Source organism: Squalius cephalus (assembly GCF_949319135.1).
Source record: "Squalius cephalus genome assembly, chromosome: 1".
In the NCBI taxonomy this organism is placed as follows: Eukaryota; Metazoa; Chordata; class Actinopteri; order Cypriniformes; family Leuciscidae; genus Squalius; species Squalius cephalus.
The window spans coordinates 42,370,620-42,391,807 of record NC_137122.1 but is presented as its reverse complement, the minus strand read 5'-3'; the positions used below and the strand labels follow the sequence as shown (position 1 = coordinate 42,391,807).

General features: G+C 37.5%; 1 protein-coding gene and 1 long non-coding RNA gene across 2 annotated transcripts; one reads left to right on the top strand and one right to left on the bottom strand.

The window, feature by feature from the left end:
- Window positions 1–4,939: 4,939 nt before the first annotated feature.
- tmc5 (transmembrane channel like 5) lies at window positions 4,940–21,107 on the top strand. The gene is made up of 7 exons (XM_079876859.1): window positions 4,940–5,031; window positions 14,181–14,277; window positions 16,046–16,161; window positions 18,764–18,866; window positions 18,955–19,024; window positions 19,120–19,374; window positions 20,936–21,107. Exons 1-7 carry the CDS (start codon window positions 4,977–4,979, stop codon window positions 21,080–21,082), a joined length of 843 nt encoding a protein of 280 aa, XP_079732985.1. The 5' UTR covers window positions 4,940–4,976; the 3' UTR covers window positions 21,083–21,107.
- Window positions 11,530–14,406, bottom strand: LOC307161916. The gene is made up of 3 exons (XR_013821818.1): window positions 14,229–14,406; window positions 12,861–13,056; window positions 11,530–11,554 (listed from the first exon to the last, which is right to left on the bottom strand). It is a non-coding gene; the product is annotated as an uncharacterized lncRNA (long non-coding RNA).
- Window positions 21,108–21,188: the final 81 nt, after the last annotated feature.

Below are 21,188 nucleotides of genomic sequence, written 5' to 3'. Positions count from 1 at the left end.
GCGTATGAAAATTGAGACAAGGCAGCACAAAAGCATAGCAACAGCATTTTAAAAGAAAGCATAGGTGAGAGACTCGATTTATAAAGATGGAACAGCATGCTGCATAAAGTCATTGAGGATTAACACTGTTTCTCTCTTCTCTGAATTGCTTCAGTTGCCTAGCACTTCAAATTAATTCACAAACATGAAAGAGGCAGAAATATCCAGCCGGGGCAAATCAAAGATTATAAAGAAAAGACATACACTGCATGAGCCTGCCAATGTAATCCCAACTGTATATTTGTCCTAAATCATCCAGTGTGGTTTGTCAAAAGGCACAAACCTATTCTGATGCAAGTCATCAAGCTCAGATAGCACAACTTTGATGTGCATCCAAAAATAAGCTCATATTTGCTTCCATGTTTTGCATGCTACCTGTGGCATTGAAGGTCTTTTTAAAGCTTGCTCTCTGTAAGCATATGAAGCATTAGGAAACTAGTCCCTCCAGGGCGGCTTTTCCTCCCCGAATCTGAGGCTGTTTAACTGCAGGGAGGGTTTTATGTTTTCTAGCATTTGGCAGGAAATAGTGTGATCCAAGTCAATACTGAGCTCATTTATTCTGCAGCGCCCATTTTCACATGCTGAAAAAACACTCAACAAATCCTCCAGCTTCTGTTCTCCCTGTTTGTGATAATGTGACATGGTCATTAATTGTTCAGAGGAGGCAGAATGAGTCTTAAATCAAGCAGGTGGGCGCAACCTCTGCTCTGTACCTGCACTACAAAAGGGTAAAAAAACCTTTTAATAATAATCCCTAGACTGATGAATGGGACATGGGCAACAGTAATTGCTCCAGAATAAAATGAAGGAATAAATGAATGATGAGGAGAAAGGAAGGAAGTGCAATGAATAATTCAAGCTAATATTTTTCATAGCCGGGTGGCGACATTAATCTGAACTGCACTGGGGGACTTCCACCCTGTTTAAAACATTTTGAGCTTTCAATCACTGTCACAATATGCAGCAGATGAGATAAAAATGGCACGGAAAAATTCTAAAACTGTATCTGTGATTAAATTCAAGAGAGGAACGAATTGAAAAAAATCAACACAACAATAACCAAAGGTAGGTGAAATGGTGCTGTCCCTAAAGAGAATTTACATTGATCTGTGAAAGTCCAAGAGCGTTTCAATGCTTTAGGCCAGAAAAATACTCACATAAGGATATGCCAACAACACAGACACAATCGCACAGCCAACGCACTGCAAACACAAGGATAACATGTGCTCTTGCGTTGATCAGTTTTGGTGTCATAACAGTTCCATTCGCCTGTTGAGTCCTTTTAGCACCCCAGCGGATAGCTGTTTGCGGATAGCTGATAAAAAAATAAATAAATAAAAAATATTACTGACCATTTGCGTGTAGGCTAATGAGCTACCGGTATGCTAAGATATGCTGGGGTGCGTCTCCCAAAAGCATTGTTGGCCAACTATGATTGCAATTTCCATTGAACTCCATTGGTAACGACGGAACTTAATTGCGACCATAGTTGGCTTTGGGAAACGCACCCCTGAGCAATTAGCTCAGACAAAACAGACAATAAAAAAAAAAAAAAATAACACAAATAATGATAAATGTTTAATTTACTAATCTATATGTTCCAAGTGTTATATGCAACAACTTAAAGGGGTGGTAAAATGCACTTTTCACAAGATGTAAAATAAGTCTCTGATGTCCCCAGAGTGTGTGTGAGAAGTTTTAGCACAAAATACCCCACAGATATTTTTATATAGCATGTTAAAGTTGTCACTTTTTGAGGGTTTGCAAAAACGCACCGTTTTGTGCCTGGCCCTTTAAATGCAAATGAGCTGCTGCAGAGGGCGGGGTTTCAAGAGCTCATGTGTGTTAACAGCTGCGATTACCTCACGCAGACACACTAAAATGACAGAAACTGTTCTGCCTTTAATGTTAAAATGGAGTCAGACAAAGATGGAGAGACTCAAGAAGAAGTGACAACATGTAGAATGCAACAGGACGTCTCTGAATGGTTAGTTGATGAATTTATGTTGCTGATGTGGAGTTAACTATCTTCAATTAGCATATTCTGTCATGGTAATCTATAAATCACTCATATAGGAACTGTTGTGAGATCCACACAGAGTGACTTTCTATTGCATGTGAAAAGACTGATGCTAAAGTTTGAGCTGACTCACAAATGTACTCTTATACAACAACTTTTCCTCTTCTCAACATGGACTGCGTGTTCCCGGGGGCGGGGTTTATGTAAATTTTAGGGTTAGTGATGTCACTATCCCTGGAGGAATGATGTGTAGTCTCTACCAGCCTTTTGTTGTAGTCCTTTTCTTTAAAGGCAAATATCTCCCTTTGTTTTGAACTTTGAGGGTTGTAACTTTGCAGATGTTGTTTATGCTCAAACAGCAACATTACACACTAACTAAAGTTAGAAAAGTGAAATCATAATCAACCACCCCTTTAAAAGATACATACACTATACTGTTCAAAAGTTTGGAGTCTGTAGTTGTTGTTGTTTTTTAAATAAAATACTTTTATTGAGCAAGGACACATTCAATTGCTCAAAAGTGACAGTAAATACATTTACATTGTTACATTACACATTGTTGCTGTTATTTTGAACTTCCTATTAAAGAATATGCCTACTGAAAATGTAATGTTTATTGTATTATTAATATGTATTATTTCCAGAAGAATATTAGGCAGCACAACTGTTTTCACATTGATAATAGTAATAAATGTTTCTTGAGCATCAAATCATCATATTAGAATGATGTTGTCACTGAAGACTGGAGTAATGATACTGAAAATTCAGCTTTGCCATCACAGGAAATTTATATTTTAGCAGAAGAGACTTCTTTGAACAACATAATAAAAAATAAAATAAAAAAATCTTATTAACCTCACAACTTTGAACTGTAGTCAAGTCAAGTCACCTTTATTTATGTGGTATTTATTTCACGAAGGTGACTGCCCTGATGAAGACCATTTTGTTGGTCGAAACATGTTGGTGCATATATTTTTTAAAATGACTTAAGCCACATTCATTAAAGGCTTTTTAACCTGATCCTTCTCCTGTTATTTTGACTGAGTGCCTGGGACCTGCTTTTGTTTTCCTTTGGATTTTTTTCCCTACCCCAAGAGCACCTATCTAAAACTCCTCTGACTCTACCTGAGCGCCTGGTTGAACCTCTCACAGTTCATCACCTTTATTTATATTGCGCTTTTTACAATACAGATTGTTTCAAAACAGCTTTACAGTGAGTATAGGAAAATAATTCAACAAAGTTTGTTTCTTTAAGAAAATAGCGTCATAGTCCAGCTTAAGTAAGTTCAGTGATGGTTCATTTTTGTTGTAAAAAAGTTATTAATTTAGTTCATTTATATATATAGCCGCTCTGGAGAAAACAGTGATTTCATCGTCCAGCTCAGTTCAGTTCTCGTACAATGGTGTCAATGCAGGCAGATTAATAATATTGTTGAATATTAAGTGTCTCCAACTAAACAAGCCAAAAGCCAAAGGTGACAGTGGCAAGGAACCAAAACTCCATCAGGTGACATAGAGAGGAGAAAAAAGCCGGCTCAGTCGAGGGGCCAGTTCTCCTCTGGCCAATGAACCAACAGTGTACAGTATGATTATGATTCAGGCAGCATTACAGGTCAGAAGTCAGATTGGATTGGAGCATCCAGAATTTATCCAGCTCCATCTGGTTGAAGATTGGAGTCATCGCACCGGTATGGAGACTGTAGTGTACATCATAAAGAAATTTGATAGGATTTTTAAACAGGAACTAAACAGAGTATCTATTATTGGAATCAAAGCCACTAGAAGGCAAGCCTGCGCCCTTAACCAAAAAAGCGTAATAGCTAAAGCTAAATCTTCAGCTTTGTCGGTACTCAGGGAAGGAGTCCTTTTTTAAATGGATATCAATAGAGGAGAGGCTTCACCACGCTAAATAAACAGCTTTTGTGAGTAAATAGCTTAATAAAAAGCCTAATAATGATAACGCTTTTTAATGAATGAAGGTAGGCTAAACAAAATATAAAGATTTAATACATAAATACATTCTTTCTACAGCTTCCAGATTTCAACAATTAAATTACAATTACATTTCTAGTGACTAGTATCACTGCTATGTATGCCCAATAAAACTGTTTTTTAATGAACAGATTCAAATCAACTTTAGGAGACTGTCATAAAACTCTGAACGCTGGCCACTGACGCCACTGCCATTATTTGATAGGCTGAGGTTCCTCAAGTGATCCAAGTTAGCCGTAATGCTTTTTCCAAAGGTAATTTGGAAAAAGCTAATTCTCAGGTGGAATCACTTTCGGCTCTGATCTGATTCAGAGGCTAGGTCGAATTGTTCATGACACCAGTTATAAACCTCAAAGTACTCTAGAGGGCGATAGAGCTCAGACCTTCAAAAATCTATACGATTAAACCAGATTGTTATTGTTACTCAGGTAAGTAGCTAAAAATATATTGAATTTAGCTACCTTGCCTGGCAAGATACTCTTCAAACTGTTGCTCCACCATGATAGCAAAACAAAAAGACAAAAGTGACTGTAAAAAAGCTTTTACTCTAACAATAGCTATATAGCTCACCATGAGGCAATGGTGCAAAATGCTCCCGGTACTTTAATTAGGCTATGAGTTGTGGTCTGACACATTTCACAATTCAATGACGCACAAAATTGAGCTTGCATGGTTAGAGGCGTCTGTAGCCTTAGTTTGCAAACTTAGCCCTGAGCTACTGAGCTACATCTGTATTTTGTAAGACAAATAGGCATTTGACAGATGAACTATAATAAGAAGTCTTAACACTTCTCAACTTTAAAATGGCTCTGATCTTCCCCAACCTTCCAAAGTTGTGAAGCTGCTTTGATTGACAGAAAGACAGGACCACACTGCAGCTTCAAACCCACTGCCTGGATTACACTAAAACCTTGACAAGGAGCTAATGAAAACTCCTACGTCTTTGCAGACTGCCAGACACAGGAAGAACACAAGGCCAGGTGAGCAGTGTGAGTGTGTGTGTTTAGAGGGGGTGCAGAGGGCAGCATTAACTACTGATGAAACTGATTAATGGCTGACACTTTCTCAGTGCTGAGACACTGCAGATAAGATGCGAGCAGAAGATAAATGTGCCACTGGCAGCCCAGCACATCAGGCCTTATTGAACAGCTGTCAGCACTGACAGGAAGACCTGCGGTGCCACCTGTGCAACACCCTGCTCACTGTGAGCACAAACATACAGTAGCCTAAATACATATGAACTATATGCATATAATTAACTGGTAAACCGTTAACCAACAGTAAGATTTTTTAAAACTCAGTTAAACAGTTAAAAAGTATAGTGTTCTAAAAAGTAAATATATGCACACTGCAGATAAATTAAAAGTAAATGATAAATGTGTGTGTGCGTGCGTGTGTGCGTAATCATTATTAACTATATTAATATAAATAAATAATATATATATATATATATATATATATATATATATATATATATATATATATATATATATATATATATATACACATACATACACACACACACGCATACAGTATAATGATTTAATTGAAATAGTATTTTTTTATAGTTATGTATAGTTTTATAGTTTTTATAGTATATATTTTTTTAACAGCAGGCTTGCCATTGCAAGCTATTGTTTTTATATTGAGCTAATGATATTTTCTTTCCCCTAATCCCAAAATTACCCTTTTTACATTTTACATTATTTAGTATATTTATTAGGCCATTTTCCTTTCACAGTGTAGGTGATTCTAGGTTTTATCATCCTTATGGGGGACATTTGGTCCCCAAAAATGTCTGATCCACACACGCAGAAAGTAGGATTTTTGTGCACCTCTAAATAACTAACAACTATTAATAGCAAAATTCTATTTGAGTTTCTAATCATTTGACTGTGTGTATTTATATAAACTCAAATGGATGATGTTTACGTTCCCATTAGCTAAAAGGAAAACCTTCCATTACCCGTTTGATGTGGATAAATCAGCAGCCATTATCCTCATTGAGGCAAACATTTCCCACAAATGGAAAATGGAGACAGATCGAGCATGTGATTATTGACAAATTTCCCCATTTCTGCTGCTCATATTAACTGAGTTCAGTACTGCTGGGGATCAGGTTGGCTTAATTTGATGCATGCACGATATGGCGTGTTGTGAAGCTCTGAACAAACTCCTACACCGATATTCACATAATGGTGAACAATGGGAGCTGCGCCCACATTAGCAGCAGCTAGTATAAAGTTTATCATCCATTACAGCCTGCATGCTCACTCACAAATACAAGAGCACAGCAGGAACTTTAGTTTTAAAGCAGAAGTTGTTTCCTGTAAGAGGAAAGAAATAAGATATCAAATGTTTCCTGAGGAAACCAAAACACTTGATTATAAAGGAAATTTAAAGAAAGATTACCCCAAAGGTCAGGTCAATGCAGGCTTCCACTGGTGATCGTTACTTCTTATCTGATTGGCTTAGAAGAACACAGAATGTACTGCCTGTTAAAAGGAGTACTGCTGAAAACAGCATTATACACACATACAAAATATAAAAAGATTAAAATAATGTCCATCCATCCATCCATCTATCTATCTTTTCAACTATCCAGCCATGACTGTGTCTATCCACCAATCCGTCCATCCATCCATCTATCTATCTATCTATCTATCTATCTATCTATCTATCTATCTATCTATCTATCTATCTATCTATCTATCTATCTATCTATCTATCTATCTATCTATCTATCTATCTATCTATCTATCAACCTAATCAGCCATCTATCTCTAATAAAGAAACATCCCAAATATATCACTGGATGACACTTCTAACTGACTCTATACTGATATTCATGTAAATAAAAGCAGTCAGCTTTTTACTGCAAACTTCAATCACCAACCTTAACAGCCTGTTATCTGTCAAAAGGGCCTTTAAAGGTTTGTCTAGGTGCCACAAGACATACAACAGACAGAATCAGATATGCATATCTCTATAATTAGATGAATGAATAATGCATGGAGTCAGCCAATATCTCACACACAGCTGACCAAGAGCTGAAATGAGCAAAATTGCAGTGTGTATCTGCGCGTCTAGAGTGACTTCTGCTTTATTTAATCTTCAAATTTTGCAAATGATGTGCAAATCTGATTCAGCCGTGTGCCAAGAAGGTTATCGTTAATAGAGATCTGGATTGGAAAAGAAATTAGATTAATGGCCTGAAAGAATCTGAACATAGCCCCCAAACAAATAGCCTACATTTTTTCTCAGCAATGCTCAGAGGTGCCTTTATTGTACGAGCAGGGCAAAAGAGGCAGCCAAGTTTAAGCTTCAATTAAGTGAAATGTCTCCGGCTCCTCTTCACCCCTTCCCAAGAGAAGCCCATTCTGCGTTCCCGCCGCCGAGAAGATCAATTCTGCCGGCTAAATGAGCTCGCAATCCCATGGAACATCTACACCACCTCTATTTGTTTCAGGAGAAGAATATAAATACAAATTAGCCATAAAATTGCCAGTGCAGTTTAGGTTATGCCGTTGCAAGTCACCATCTGCATGGTATAAATTAGCTGGATTCAATTAAGGCACATTCCTAACGTTAGAAAGTGCTGAAGGGACAAGACTTGTTTTGTGTTTAACTAGTGTGAGATCAGACCTCAATGTCACCAATCCTATCCGCAATAGGCTCTGACTTTGACAACCTAACTGCACCCAGGATCATGAAACGATCTTAGACACTGATCTAATCAAGTGGCCCTAACTATCCCTCCATCCGCTACTTTGTACTCAACCCGCTTGCTGTGAGCATTACACGCCCTACGCAGATGATAATGAGCTGCCTGCTTGAAAAAACATGCATCCTTCCACGGCATCTGAGCAATTCTCACGAATGGCACGAAACTGCGGGGCAAGGCTTTGCTTTCTGCAGGCAACAGTGCTTGTTATGAGAATTAATCACAGTAATGATGGCATAATGGATGAACATGAATTAACTTGCATATGCATAATGCTGGTATTTGTGTTAGCGGAGGGGAAATATTTCCTGACGTGTGTGACAAATGGGGCACCGGCAGCATAAAGCCGCGACGAACCTACTGTACCAGCGGAGACGTTTTTTCAAAGGCACTCTGCTTTAACGGATGAAAAAAAAAAAAAAGATAAATATGATGAATTCGGAACGCATTTGGCCTGTGGACTCTCTGCTTAGAAGAGCAGACCTGGCTTCACATGTGGTCACATGCACACGACGGGACAGATATTAAGCCAGTGGTTGAGCGCTCTCACTCGCATGATGAATGTTTGTTTTGAAGCCCTGTAGAGTCAGGTACCACCTGGTCAGAATTAAATGAACCGTATCTAGGTTGAATTCCCACCGTACAATAATACAGGAGGCTGTTTACAATCTAGTTGACATTTATGCACTTATTCACAGTGTGCATGAATCTGAACATTTGGCATTTTAGCGATCCTGGAAGAAGAAGCTGAATTTTAATATTGCGGAGAAGACTCCACATAGGCTATATTTTGTAGGCTTTCACTCAGCAGTCTGGGCAGGGAAACAAACACTTGTGAGGCTTGCGTGACAGGCGGGTCTTAAAGCAAAACCGACTGTTGTACTGCTGGCAGAAGTATTATCATAACGACCCCTCCTGCCACATTAGACGTTCGAGAGCGGAAGATTGGCTGGCGTAAACCGTGTGACTTTCCGGGCTTCATATTTGCAGCCATTAGTTCCCCTTTTAGAGTGAAAAACCAGGCAAATATAAATGTGCAAGATGAGACGAGGGAATTCAGGGTACATTGAACACTGATGCATTTTAAATACCGAGGCACATTCCTTATACTGTAACCTTATTAATTCACCTCATTATGAGCTTTGATATTATTTTGGAGCTCATTCATGACTAATGCCCCATGGCGGCGGTTAGCTGATGGGGGGGCTCGTATCAGTGGAGCTTTACCGAGCACAGAGGACATCTTCCACACGGCCCCTTGAATACGAACTTATTACTCATCTCCCAAACCCAAAGTGACAGATGCTCCAATGTTCCATTTATTATTGAAGGCACCCAATAAATATTTGCCTGACCTGACACAGTGAGTAATGACAGAGCACACAGCCTGACAAATTATGCTGCTCAAGAATTTCAAATTATGCATTTTCGATGCCGATTCTGGTGCAGACGTTGGCTGAGCGAGCAAGACCCCCCTCCCATGAACCATGTCATTAGCCTGCGAAACCGTGGCCACTTCGATTATGCAATGTGAAGGATCAGGGGAGCCAAGGAGGTTCCTTCACTCTGAGATGAAACAAACTCACAGCTAACAAAACCAGCACATATTGCAGAGGATGCAGAAAAGTTAGTTCATGCATTCCTGACCTCGAGACTAGATTACTGTAATGCTTTATTAGCTGGTTGTCCTGCATCCTCAATAAACAAGCTACAGTTAGTCCAAAATGCAGCTGCTAGAGTTCTTACTAGGTCAAGAAAATATGATTATATAACAACAATTTTATCATCTCTACATTGGTTACCTATTAAGTTCCGTATCAATTACAAAGTATTGCTACTGACCTATAAAGCCCTAAATGGTTTAGCTCCAGTGTATTTAACGGATCTTCTATCGCCCTACAATCCATCGCGCTCTTTAAGATCACTAAATTCGAGGCTTCTGGTCATTCCTAGGATATCTAAGTCCACTAAAGGAGGGAGGGCGTTTTCACATTTAGCTCCTAAACTCTGGAATAGTCTTCCTGATATTGTCCGAGGTTCAGACTCGCTGTCCCAGTTTAAAACTAGATTAAAGACGCATCTCTTTAGCCAAGCATTCACATAATACTTACCTTTTATACTACAGTTAAATCGGATCAAATGCATTAATATTATGAACAGCAGCTATGCTAATTATTTCCCATCTGCTTTTCTGTTATCAAATAGTAAATAGTTCGTCAGCTCCAGTTTGTATCCAGCCTCTCATGGAGACTTCAGATGCCCCAACACCCGTGAAGAGACGACTCGACGCCAGCGATGTTATGCCCTAAATTAATACATTAACTAACTTTATTTTTCTATGTACATTTATGAAATGCACTTTCTGTAAAGCTGCTTTGAAACAATGTGTATTGTGAAAAGCGCTATACAAATAAATTTGAATTGAATTGAATTGAATTGAATATTGGCTGATGCATCTAATGCTTTCCTGGAAAACACATATTTAAGGGAACAGCATGCAGCTGGAAGGTCGGCCAAAACTCCCTATGCTGAGGCACAGAGTTAATGTTTTCCAATGCAGAACAAATGCAAATTCATGTGAACACGGATATAAGTACCTCCCCTAGCCACATGCTCAGACAGAAGGTTTATAACTTGAAACACCGAGCATTTAAAATTCAGTTGGAGGAGCAAATAAATTATGTCACTGAAATCTTGTCAGCCCTGATAAATGTAAAATATTCATCCTTTAAAGGCCGAGACAGGAAAGCATTTTTCTTTAAAGCCCAGGTGGTGGTTTATAGCAAGCTATGGGACGTTCTGGCAGGCTTGCTATCTACTCTTCCTTCATGGTGATAGGCTGGGGGAAAAAAATCCAAAGCTACTTAAACCATGTTGAATTTCCCTCTCGCCTGACTTCTTAACTGATGCTGGTTTCAGCAACTGGTGCAACAGAGGAACACGCTTACTTGGAAGTTTTTAAAGGACAAGTTTGGTTACCCAGCATCACCGACTGACTGCTGTGCTTCTGACTGTCCATTAAGCACCATGACAGACATAATGCGGCTATCAGGGTTTAGAGGTTTGACCAGCATTACCAGGCCTTAAAGTTGTAGAATAAGATTACCAGAGATGACTTCGGTGCTTTATGTATTCTAAAGAGTACCTGAAGAGAGTTATCCGTTAACATTTCCAGCTGCTCAGCTGGACCCCCTGCTGAATATGCAATGTGACTAATCACTCTGGATGAAAATGACATATGACAAGGCTGATGGCACCAGAAGAACGCACACTTCATAAGCTATGATGTGAAAAGCAGCAGACAGGGAAAAATATAAGTCAATTTCACACCTTAAAGAGTCCACCAAATCTGTCACTGGTAAAATATATACTATTGTATAATGAAATACTTGTGAATGCTACAGTATATGGCTTACAATTTTTTTTATTTAATCAGAATACATTACTTCTGAATGGCCATTGATAGCGAAAGAGACTTTTTTTCCCAGCAGAAAGGTGTAGTTATGGGGCCTGATTTCCTTAATCTATGCCAATGATTCATTGGGTGAACAATGTCATTTTAGTGTGATTGAATTGACTTAATTTAAAAACCCATTACTATGTAAACTGAAAATATGGCGTTTTACACAAATGCTGATTCTACATCTCAATTACTCAAACTGCACAGATCTAAGAATTTTGTGTCAGAGCCGTGGCCCAATGGGTTGTACACGTTTTTGACATATGTAGAATTGACTTACAAGTTCGGTCTCTGTTCACCCCATCTGCTCTATACAGTCCTGTAAAATAAAGGAAATAAACAAAAAAAATTGCAGTACAGTAGAGAAAGAAAAATATAATAAAAATACAATAAATATATTGTATAATGTAGGCTAATATACAATTTATTCCTTACTCTTGGTAAAAACTGACACATATCAATGTTGTTTCAGTATTATTTATATACTGTTATAGTATTTATTAACATTTTAAATTAAGTTAGACAGTTTTAATGTATTAGCTTTTAATTTCTTAAAAGCTTTAATCTTTTAATTTCTATTTCAGTTTTAGTCATTTTAGCCCTTCAACTTCAACTTATTTTAGTTAGTTGCCAGGAAATATTTCAAAGCAAAATGTTTTTCATCTAATATTTATATATTATATTTTTTTAGCTTTATTTCCAATTACCAAAAAAACGATTGCTGTTCAGCACTGAGCTCTAACCAGGGGTCACGTGAGATTCCCTGTGCCAAATAAGAGAGCTGACGCACAATAAACAATGAATCAAAGAAGCGCCCAGGCAAAGGAAGAGGCCACGATCATTTAATTATGCCAAGATATTCATCCCTGACTCGAATCTCATTGCGGTGACAGAGAGTGTTCCCTCGCCTTCATTCTGACTGACACAGAGTACTATTCGGTTTTGATTTAGAGGCACGTCTCTACTCTCACGCCGCACCCTCTGCTAGCCAGCAAAGAGGCAGTGGATACAATTACCCATTCTGATCGGGTTTCACTGCACTAGAATAATCCTCCCCATTATTGCCATAAATATTTTATGAATCATTTTGACAGAATAAAGGAGTCACTGAGGCTTCATATTAATCCGATGATGTTTTTTTTTTGGTTCCCTGTCACCATAACGACCCCCCATTCTTATCAGCCCCTGCCGCTGTCTAACACTGTTTACGTCTTCATCAACAAAATGTTACTGGTTGCTAAGTGGCACATGGCCTCTGGCCTCGTCTAGCCGCAGCGTCACCCATGCCCCGAACGGTTACTGCGCTGGCACATTTCCGCCGTCTCCCAGAAGCAAATGACATTTGTCATGGCTTGACCCCTTGCCGCAACGATCGACAGAATGTGTGTTGAAGGAGCACTGTGGTATTGGCTCAAACCCATGCAGCTATTTCTACAAATATGTCTGAGTGCAGCAGGGTCAACGTGATTCAGTCCTAGTGATACTAAACTAGCTCGCATGACATTTAGCTGAGGGGAATTCTGGGTCGGCAGGATTTGTTGCTTTGCCCTGGCCAGTGCCATGGATCTACCAGCCTGGATGTGCTGTACACCTTTCACATGATGCCGTGCGACCTGAGAGCTTACTGAAAGCACGTCGAGCAGCACATCCTTCAGGGCAAGTTGATCAGTGTGAAAAGCCGTCATGTGTTGGTGCAAATGGCTTGCCCTTGGACAGGCATGCTACTCAGGTCAGACACATCACGCAGCTGCAGTCTGGATTCTGGCAGGGCCTGGATTTGCCGCTGAAGGTTCACACCAGTTAATTGGCCCTTGCTCAAGCCTGCGAATCATATGTCAGACTAATATTATCAGCTGCAACTACACACAGCCACCCTGAAAGAGAGACGGAGGGTGAGGTGGGTGTGGATGTGGAATGAATATATTGGAGTTTTCTGGGCAAAAGTAATGATGCAATTACAATAACATGATTTTTAGAATCACATTCCAGATCTGATATTACATTCAAGTATTTCAGTTTAATTTGAACAAAAAGTACTAAAAGCAATGAACACCATCCAGTCTGTCTGATGTCCTCATGGCAAAATCAATAAATGCACGTTGTACTTCATTCAGAATAGAATTCAGAATAGGGTTGTAATAATATCATATAATTCCAACAAGTATATTTTAAAACAATCTAAACGAAGGCTTTATATGTGCATGAATTATTCAAAGCATTCCGTTAGCTCTGTTTATCAGTCCTTCTCTGGGGTTTTTTAAGCCATGCTAAAATGAAGAAAAGGCATAGATTATCTTGGCTGGTTTCATAAAATTTAGAATGAACACATTAATTTTGACCCCATTATCATTTTCAACAGTAATTGTTCTGCCAGTGTCAAAAAACTGCCTGTAAATGTGACCTCAACTAAAAGCATTCATACACTGAGATTTTCATATTCAGCTCTTGTGTGACTACATTCAAACTTATTAACGTAATTGTCTTTAAAAATGCACTTTAGTTTTTATAAATGCCTACTTCTACTATTCGCAACAGCAGAAGACTGGGGAACCAAAAAAACAAAACACAAAAAACAGATGTTCCAATACTGCCATCTACTGCTTGATGTAAAATCAATCAGTATTCTTCAAGACGCTTAACAACTTCAAAACATGAATTAGCTTACCACACCCATTATAGAATTTAACGTTATTTTTATTTACAATTTCTCTTTCAAACAGCTGTAAAACTCTTTCAGAATATTTCAGAATGACAGTATAAAGTGAACATTGTAGTTTTGTGAGATACTTGAGTGTATTTTATTATTGTTACATTTTTATTATTGGGCCTTATTTTTATGGTGATAAGAACGTGTTCGACAATTCCCATTCATTTAATTGACAGTTCATTTAAGTAACGTTAGGCCTAAACGGTTATCTTTTTTTTCTCCGCGTGTTTGACAGCAGCAACACAAACAACAACAACGCCAAAACAGAACAACAAACAGCGTTTACCTGACGGACGATATCAGCTGGTGTCTTCATCCCTGAGAATATTCTTAAGGTAAAAACAGTTATTTGTGACAGACAAAACCGATATGGTGGGCATTTTGATTCATCACAGTGACTCGAAAAGTTTAACTTAATACGTTCGTGAATCGTGACGCTTTCTGCAGGCCACATCGTTACTCCAGTCCAGTCTCACAGATTTAAAAAAAGAAAAGAAAAGAAAAAAAAGTCCAGTCTCACAGTAGGCGGTGCCGATGACAAGTGACTTTTTGTATTTTTTTTTTGCAAATCATATCATAACATGTAAGTTAGGTAAGTTAGCTATCTATCTAGAAGACGCCACAAGCTTCATAAGCGGTTAGGCTAATAAAAACAAAGCATAGCCTATCTGTGATATTTTTGGTTTCCATTTTGTCAAATTTTGGACATGTCACATATAGGCTACTTTTAAAAAGATTACTTACAAATTATTCCTTAACGAACAAAACACCAAAACAATAGAGTATTTGTATTTAACAGTTATATATTATTGTTGTAAATGCGTCAGGCTATATTTAACACGCATTTGTTAAATACATAGGCCTAAATAACAAAAAAGTATTAATCTAATCTCTTGATTTAATTGACCATTTTGGGGTGATTCATTGGATTATTATTATTATTATTATTATTTTATTATTATTTATTTTTTTAACACAATAGACCTTGAACAGCAGCGCCATCTTTCAATTTACCATTCTTTAAAATATCTTTTGTGTTCAACGGAAGAAAGAAACTCATACAAGTTTGGAACATCATAAAGGTGAGTAAATAATGACAATTTTTTTTATTTTTGGGTGAACTAGGCCTTTAAGCAGGTTACTGTTATAGTCTTAGGTGTTTTTGCATTATCAGCTGATGAAATACCGCAAAATATCTTTCTAAGAAACTTAAATAGACATACAATTCCAGACAACAGGAGCTGTGGAAAATGATATGTGATCATGCCATTGAAAAGAAAGAAAGAAAAAAACACGGTGCAGGCTAACTGTCTATCCCTCACAGCCTCGCTTTCATTCAAAACTGTCATCATGGCGCAGCTCGGTATAAGGTCTATTTCACTTGCTAATAGTGGAACACCAGTGACACGTTCTGTAGGTCAAAAACCTTAAGAGAAACTTGCCATCCAAGAAAAATGTGACAGATAAAAACAACTGCATGACCATACTGACTGGATTTTTTCTGGCCTGACATACACTACACCATTTTTTTCCCCCAGCAGAACAACCTAATCAGTTCCTAAAAATTCCCCAAAATAAACAAAAGTAGAACAAATTAACCCTGTAATGGGGGAATGGAAATTAGAACAGATCAAATAACAGCTCATTGTTTAAGCTGTAAGTCCCATGGTGTCACCAGGTGAGAGATTTAACAATCGGTTTGCTAACAACAACAAACACATCTTTCTGCCAAGGTTCATGAATTTGTTTAATCCTTCAAAAAGTTAACAACAGTAGTTGTTCAGTAAATGTCGTCATTATATTGCTGCTGACGAGTTGGAAGACAGTCACAGTTAATGAATAACTAATGAATACCTTTTTAAATGTAATACAATACCTGACCACAGAGTTCCTCTTGAATGGTATTGGTTGGTGAAACCCGTTACCCGGACAACAGGGCACAAAGATAAAGTGAGTTACAGCCCACTTGTACCTTGTATCCTACAATTAATCCACAGCTTCCTTGTTCCTCCAATGAGGTCAGCAAACCCAGCAGTTTATTGCTCCTGGAGTATGTATACATACATGTAATATTTAAACGGAATTTATTTATTCTCTGTCAAGACAAATCTATGATCAAAACAGCAGGATGAGGAGGATGAGTGTATTCCCACAGCATGGCACAGCTCTGGGAACCCTGGGACTAACTGCAAACGAAATCCGACAGGAAGTTGAAAACAGTAAGTCATATTTAACCGAATCTGCTTGATATTTATATCTATAACTATATCTATAAAATATGCGGCTCTACAAACATTTCTTATTGTATTAAAAGGTGGGGATTTTTTTATATTATATTTGAGGATGCATTTGTTTAAGGATTCGTTGATGAATAGAAACTTCAAAAGAACAGCATTTATTTGAAATAGAAATGTTTTGTAAAATTTTAAATGTCTTTACTGTCACATTTGATCAACTAAATGTCTTAATTTCTGAATAAATGTATTATTTACTTTTTATTTACTAAAAATTCTACTGGTAGTGTACGAATAGTGTAGTTAAGAAGTGTAGTGACTATATATATAGGTAGGCATGGTGCCTTGTGAAAGTATTCGTACCCCTTTGTTTTTTTCACATTTTGTTGTGTTGCTTGCTGCCTTATGTTAAACTACTTTAAATTACAATCCACACTGCATTCACCATAATGACAAAGCAAAAAACAGATTTGTGACAACTTTGCAAATGTATTAAAAAGGAAAATCCGAAAGAAGTGTAGAAGTATTTCTACCCTTAACTCAATACTTAGTTAAAGCACATTTACAGCCACAAGCTTTGCACATCTGCATTTGGCGATTTTCTGCCATTCTTCTCCTCAGATCCCCTAAAGCTTTGTCAGGTTAGATGGGGGCCATCAGTGGATAGCCAGTTTCAGATTTCTCCATTGATGTTCGATTGGGTTCAAGCCCAGGCTCTTGCTGGGCCACTCAGGGACATTCACAGAGTTGTCCATAAGCCACTCTTGCATTGTCTTAGCTGTGTGCTTAAGGTCATTGTCCTGTTGGAAGTGTCTTCACTGAGGAGAGGCTTGAGTCTGGCCACTCTGCCATAAAGCCCAGATCGGTGGAGTGCTGCAGTGATGTTTGTCCTTCTGTACATTTCTCCCATCACCATATATGATCAACCAGAGTGACCACCACCACCACCACCACCATTCTTGGTCATCACTCTAACCAAGGCCCTTCTCCATCCATTGCTCAGTTTGGCTAGAAGACCACCTCTAGGAAGAGTCCTAATTGTTCCAAACTTCTTCCATTACGGATTATGGAGGCTACATGCTTCTGTCAACCTTCAATGCAGCAGATTTTTTTTTGTAGTCTCCCCTTGATCTGTGTCTTGATACAATCCTGTCTCTGAGCTCTACATGCAGTTCCTTTGACCTCATGGTTTGGTTTTTGCTCTGATATGCATTTTCAGCTGTTAGACCTTTTATTGAGAGGTGTGTGCCTTTCTAAATCATACCCATTCAACTGAATTTGCCACAGGTTAACTCCACTTAAAGTGTAGTAACATCCACAAGCCAAATTGGAATGCTCCTGAGCTAAATTTGAAGTGTCCCAGAAATGGGTTTGAACAAATCTGTTTTTGCTTTGTCATTATGGTGTATGGAGTGTAGATTAATGTGGGACAAAAAAACGTAATTTAAAATAGTTTAACATAAGGCAGCAACATAAAATGTTAAAAAAAGAAGGGGTGTGAATACTTTCACAAGGCACTGTATATTTATATAGTGTAGGGGAGCGCGGGGCACAACCTAACGCGGGGTTAGTTGTAACACGCTTGTTTTAAATACTTCCGCACATGCTTGGATGACGAAACTTTGTGTATTTACTAGTTGCCATATCAACACTATATAGAAAAAAAAAAATCCGCCAAAATTATTTATTTTTTGGAAGATATCCATAGACATTTATTAAACCATAGCAAAAGTAAATTTCTTAAGTTAATTTTTCATCTCTATTTTTTTGTGTTTATTTAAAATAAGACAAATCTGATATTATTTTAATCTCCAAGATGTTATTTAACAGTTGAGATAGTTATTTAATGCTTTGCTAACTAGCAGAAGACACTAGCCGGGTTTAAACCCCAGTTGTGCAGGCGGGGGCATGTTGTAACACTGCGTTACAATGTGCCCCTATTAGAAATATGCTATTATATTCTATACTTTTATTAATGTTATTGAGAAAACGTGAGAAAAAGGTGAATAAAGACTGAGAGTCAGTGTTCAGAAATTACTAATTATTTATTTGTTTTGAACTATGTTGTATAGCTGAGTTTTCCTGTGTTCGTAGTCAAAACTCAAAAATGAGTTTATATTTAATTATTAAAAATTGTCATTATTTTATATGAAAAAGTTTTTTAAATGTATTTTATTTAGAAAATATTTTAGTTTGTTTTGTATATTTTTTTTATTAGATCAGATAACATTTTAAGCTGCCATATGTTATGTTACAATGTGCCCCACACATGTTACAATGCACCCCACCTATGGGGCATGTTGTCACATTTCACTTCCATTCTTTCGGGGTATATCAAGAAAAAAGTATATACTGTATTGATAAAACAAAAACACATAATTGTAGTAGACATGTGGGAAATTAATGTGGGAAAAAATAAATTCTCTGAACCATAAGTAGATTTACACAAACTGAGAAAGTCAAAAAGCGTTACTTTGTGCCCCACTCTCCCCTATATACTGTACAGAAAAGCTTTTGGAACAAATATGTTACATTGTCTACGAAGGACTGTTTCAGATGTGAACTAACTGAATGTCTGTGATCCCAGAAACATCTGAACTGGTATCAGACCTGGTTGACCTGTCAGCCGGAGGCAGATTTCAAGCAATTCGATCATTACCTATGTCATTTAATGAGAGGAAAACAATCAGGTTAACGCATTTTATAATAATACATTTTTGCAGTATTTCCTACAATGCTAAATTTGATCTAAACTTGAACTTACACTCCCCTCAACAGGAATAGAGTGAACTCTGTCAAACTCTCAAAGACCATCCTCCCTGCTGACTGTCGTCAACAGGTGTCTCGGGTAAAAAGATAAACGCACTTTTTTAGATTAGTTATTATCATGGTTCACAATCAAGTGCTACATAATATTTCAAGACTAATAATCCGCCTCTTCAGTCTTTCCGCAGATTCCGCGCCAGCTTGGCATCAGCCAGGCAGCATTTGGTTGTATGGCAGGGCACCCTGAAGGAGATCGGGGGCAGGTTTGGCACTTCTGTCCTCTCCTACTTCTTGTTCCTCAAATGGCTGCTGAAGTTCAACCTCTTCTCCCTCCTCATCAACTTTTGCTTCATCACAATCCCACAAATTGTGCATGCGCCCAATATCAGCAGTGCCACAGGGTTCAGAGGACTTGAGCTCCTCACAGGGGGGGTGAGTTTTAATATTGAGTCCAAACTTAATATTCATTAACACTTTACACTAAGGTTCAATTTGTTAACATTAGCTAGTGAATTACGAAGGGGTTTTTTTTTCACAGCGATGCCATATAGAAAAAACGTTTTTTTTTAGAACCTTTTAGTGAACAGTACTTAAAATTACTTTTCTAAGAACATTTTAATAATCTAAAGAACCTTTTTCCACTATAAGAACCTTTTTGTGGAATGGAAAGGTTCCATGGATGTTAAAGGTTCTTCATGGAACCATCAATGCCAATAAAGAACATTTATTTTTAAGAGAGTAGCATGCACTAACAATAATTTACTTTTATTACAGCATTTAAGTTAATGTTAGTATTAATTTAAGTATTTAACCCTTGTGCTGTGTTGAAAACCCTATAACACTTGTGTTCCTAGTCATAAATGACCGGCCTGAAAATAATTGCTTATAAATCTCTTGTTATGCTACCATATCACCAAATATTGCATCAAATCTTTTTGTCAGCTTGTTTTCTTTCAATTAGGACAGGTTCTGTATTTATTTTTTGGAACTGATAAATCGTAGGCCTCATTGATCTGAGCCTCACTGATTTGAGAATAAAGTTCATGTCTGTGAAAAAGAAAGCCTGCAAGCCTGCAAAATAGTTTGTTTGTGCACATAAATGTGTGTATAAGCGCCGATGCATGTGTATGCATGTATCCACACATGCACAGGTCCTAGGCCTTTGTTTTTGCAAGCCCACATGTAAATATGTGAACATAAACATGATGAACATGCTCTTGATTTTCGACTCTCCCATTCATTTCAATGGGCAGTCATTTTTTACCAATATAATCTCAGATCAATGAGGCCTACAATCAATCAGTTTCAAAAATAACTACAAAACCTGGCCTAATTTAAAGAAAACAAGTTGACTAAAATATTGAATCCAATATTTGGTGATAACATAGCATGAGGCTGAGATAAATAAGGCCTCAATTCCAAAAAGAAATATAAAACGGGTTGTAATTGAAAGAAAAGAAGTTGACAAAAAGATTGAATTTAATATTTGGTGATGATGTAGTATAATGAAAGATTATAAGCATTTTTTTTACTGGTCACCACAAGTGTTACAATGTGGGGGAAAAAAAAAAACACACAAAAAATTACAAAAAGTATCAAAACATTTTTGGGAAGTTGTTAGACTCTCACAGAAAGTCGGTAAATTTTAGCCCAATGCAATAACATTAACTAGCATTTTCGGTACGGGAAAATCCTCTCTGGGTCAAAATGACCGAGGACAACTTAAGTAATTAAATACTAAAGTAAATTTAATTTAAGTAAATTAAGTAAATGAATGATAATTTATGAATCTTAAACCAATCGTAATTTTTTACAGCTTTAAAAGTAAAAAATGTTTATTAGAGATCTTAATAATTTCTCTAAAAATATTGTTAAAAAAATCATGATAATTAATGCATTAACTAACCTTAATGAACTGAACCTTGTGTTCATCATACACAACTTTGGTTTTCTAGATCTATAGAATATGGAGTGACAATATCTTTGTCGACAGGGTTATTTCAACCAGACGGTCTTGTTCTATGGTGGTTATAATGGTGAAGTGATTGTATCCACACCAGCCTACAACATGCAGTTGGCCTACTTTTTCACCATAGCTGCATATCTGGTGCTGTGTGGGGTGTCTCTTATCTACAGGTAACATATTTAGTGGTACTGTAGGTTGCTAAGGCTTTTACAGCATACAAGCAATACAAAGCATGTTTTGTAGCTAGATAACTTCTGTTGCACATTTTCCCAGACTTCAC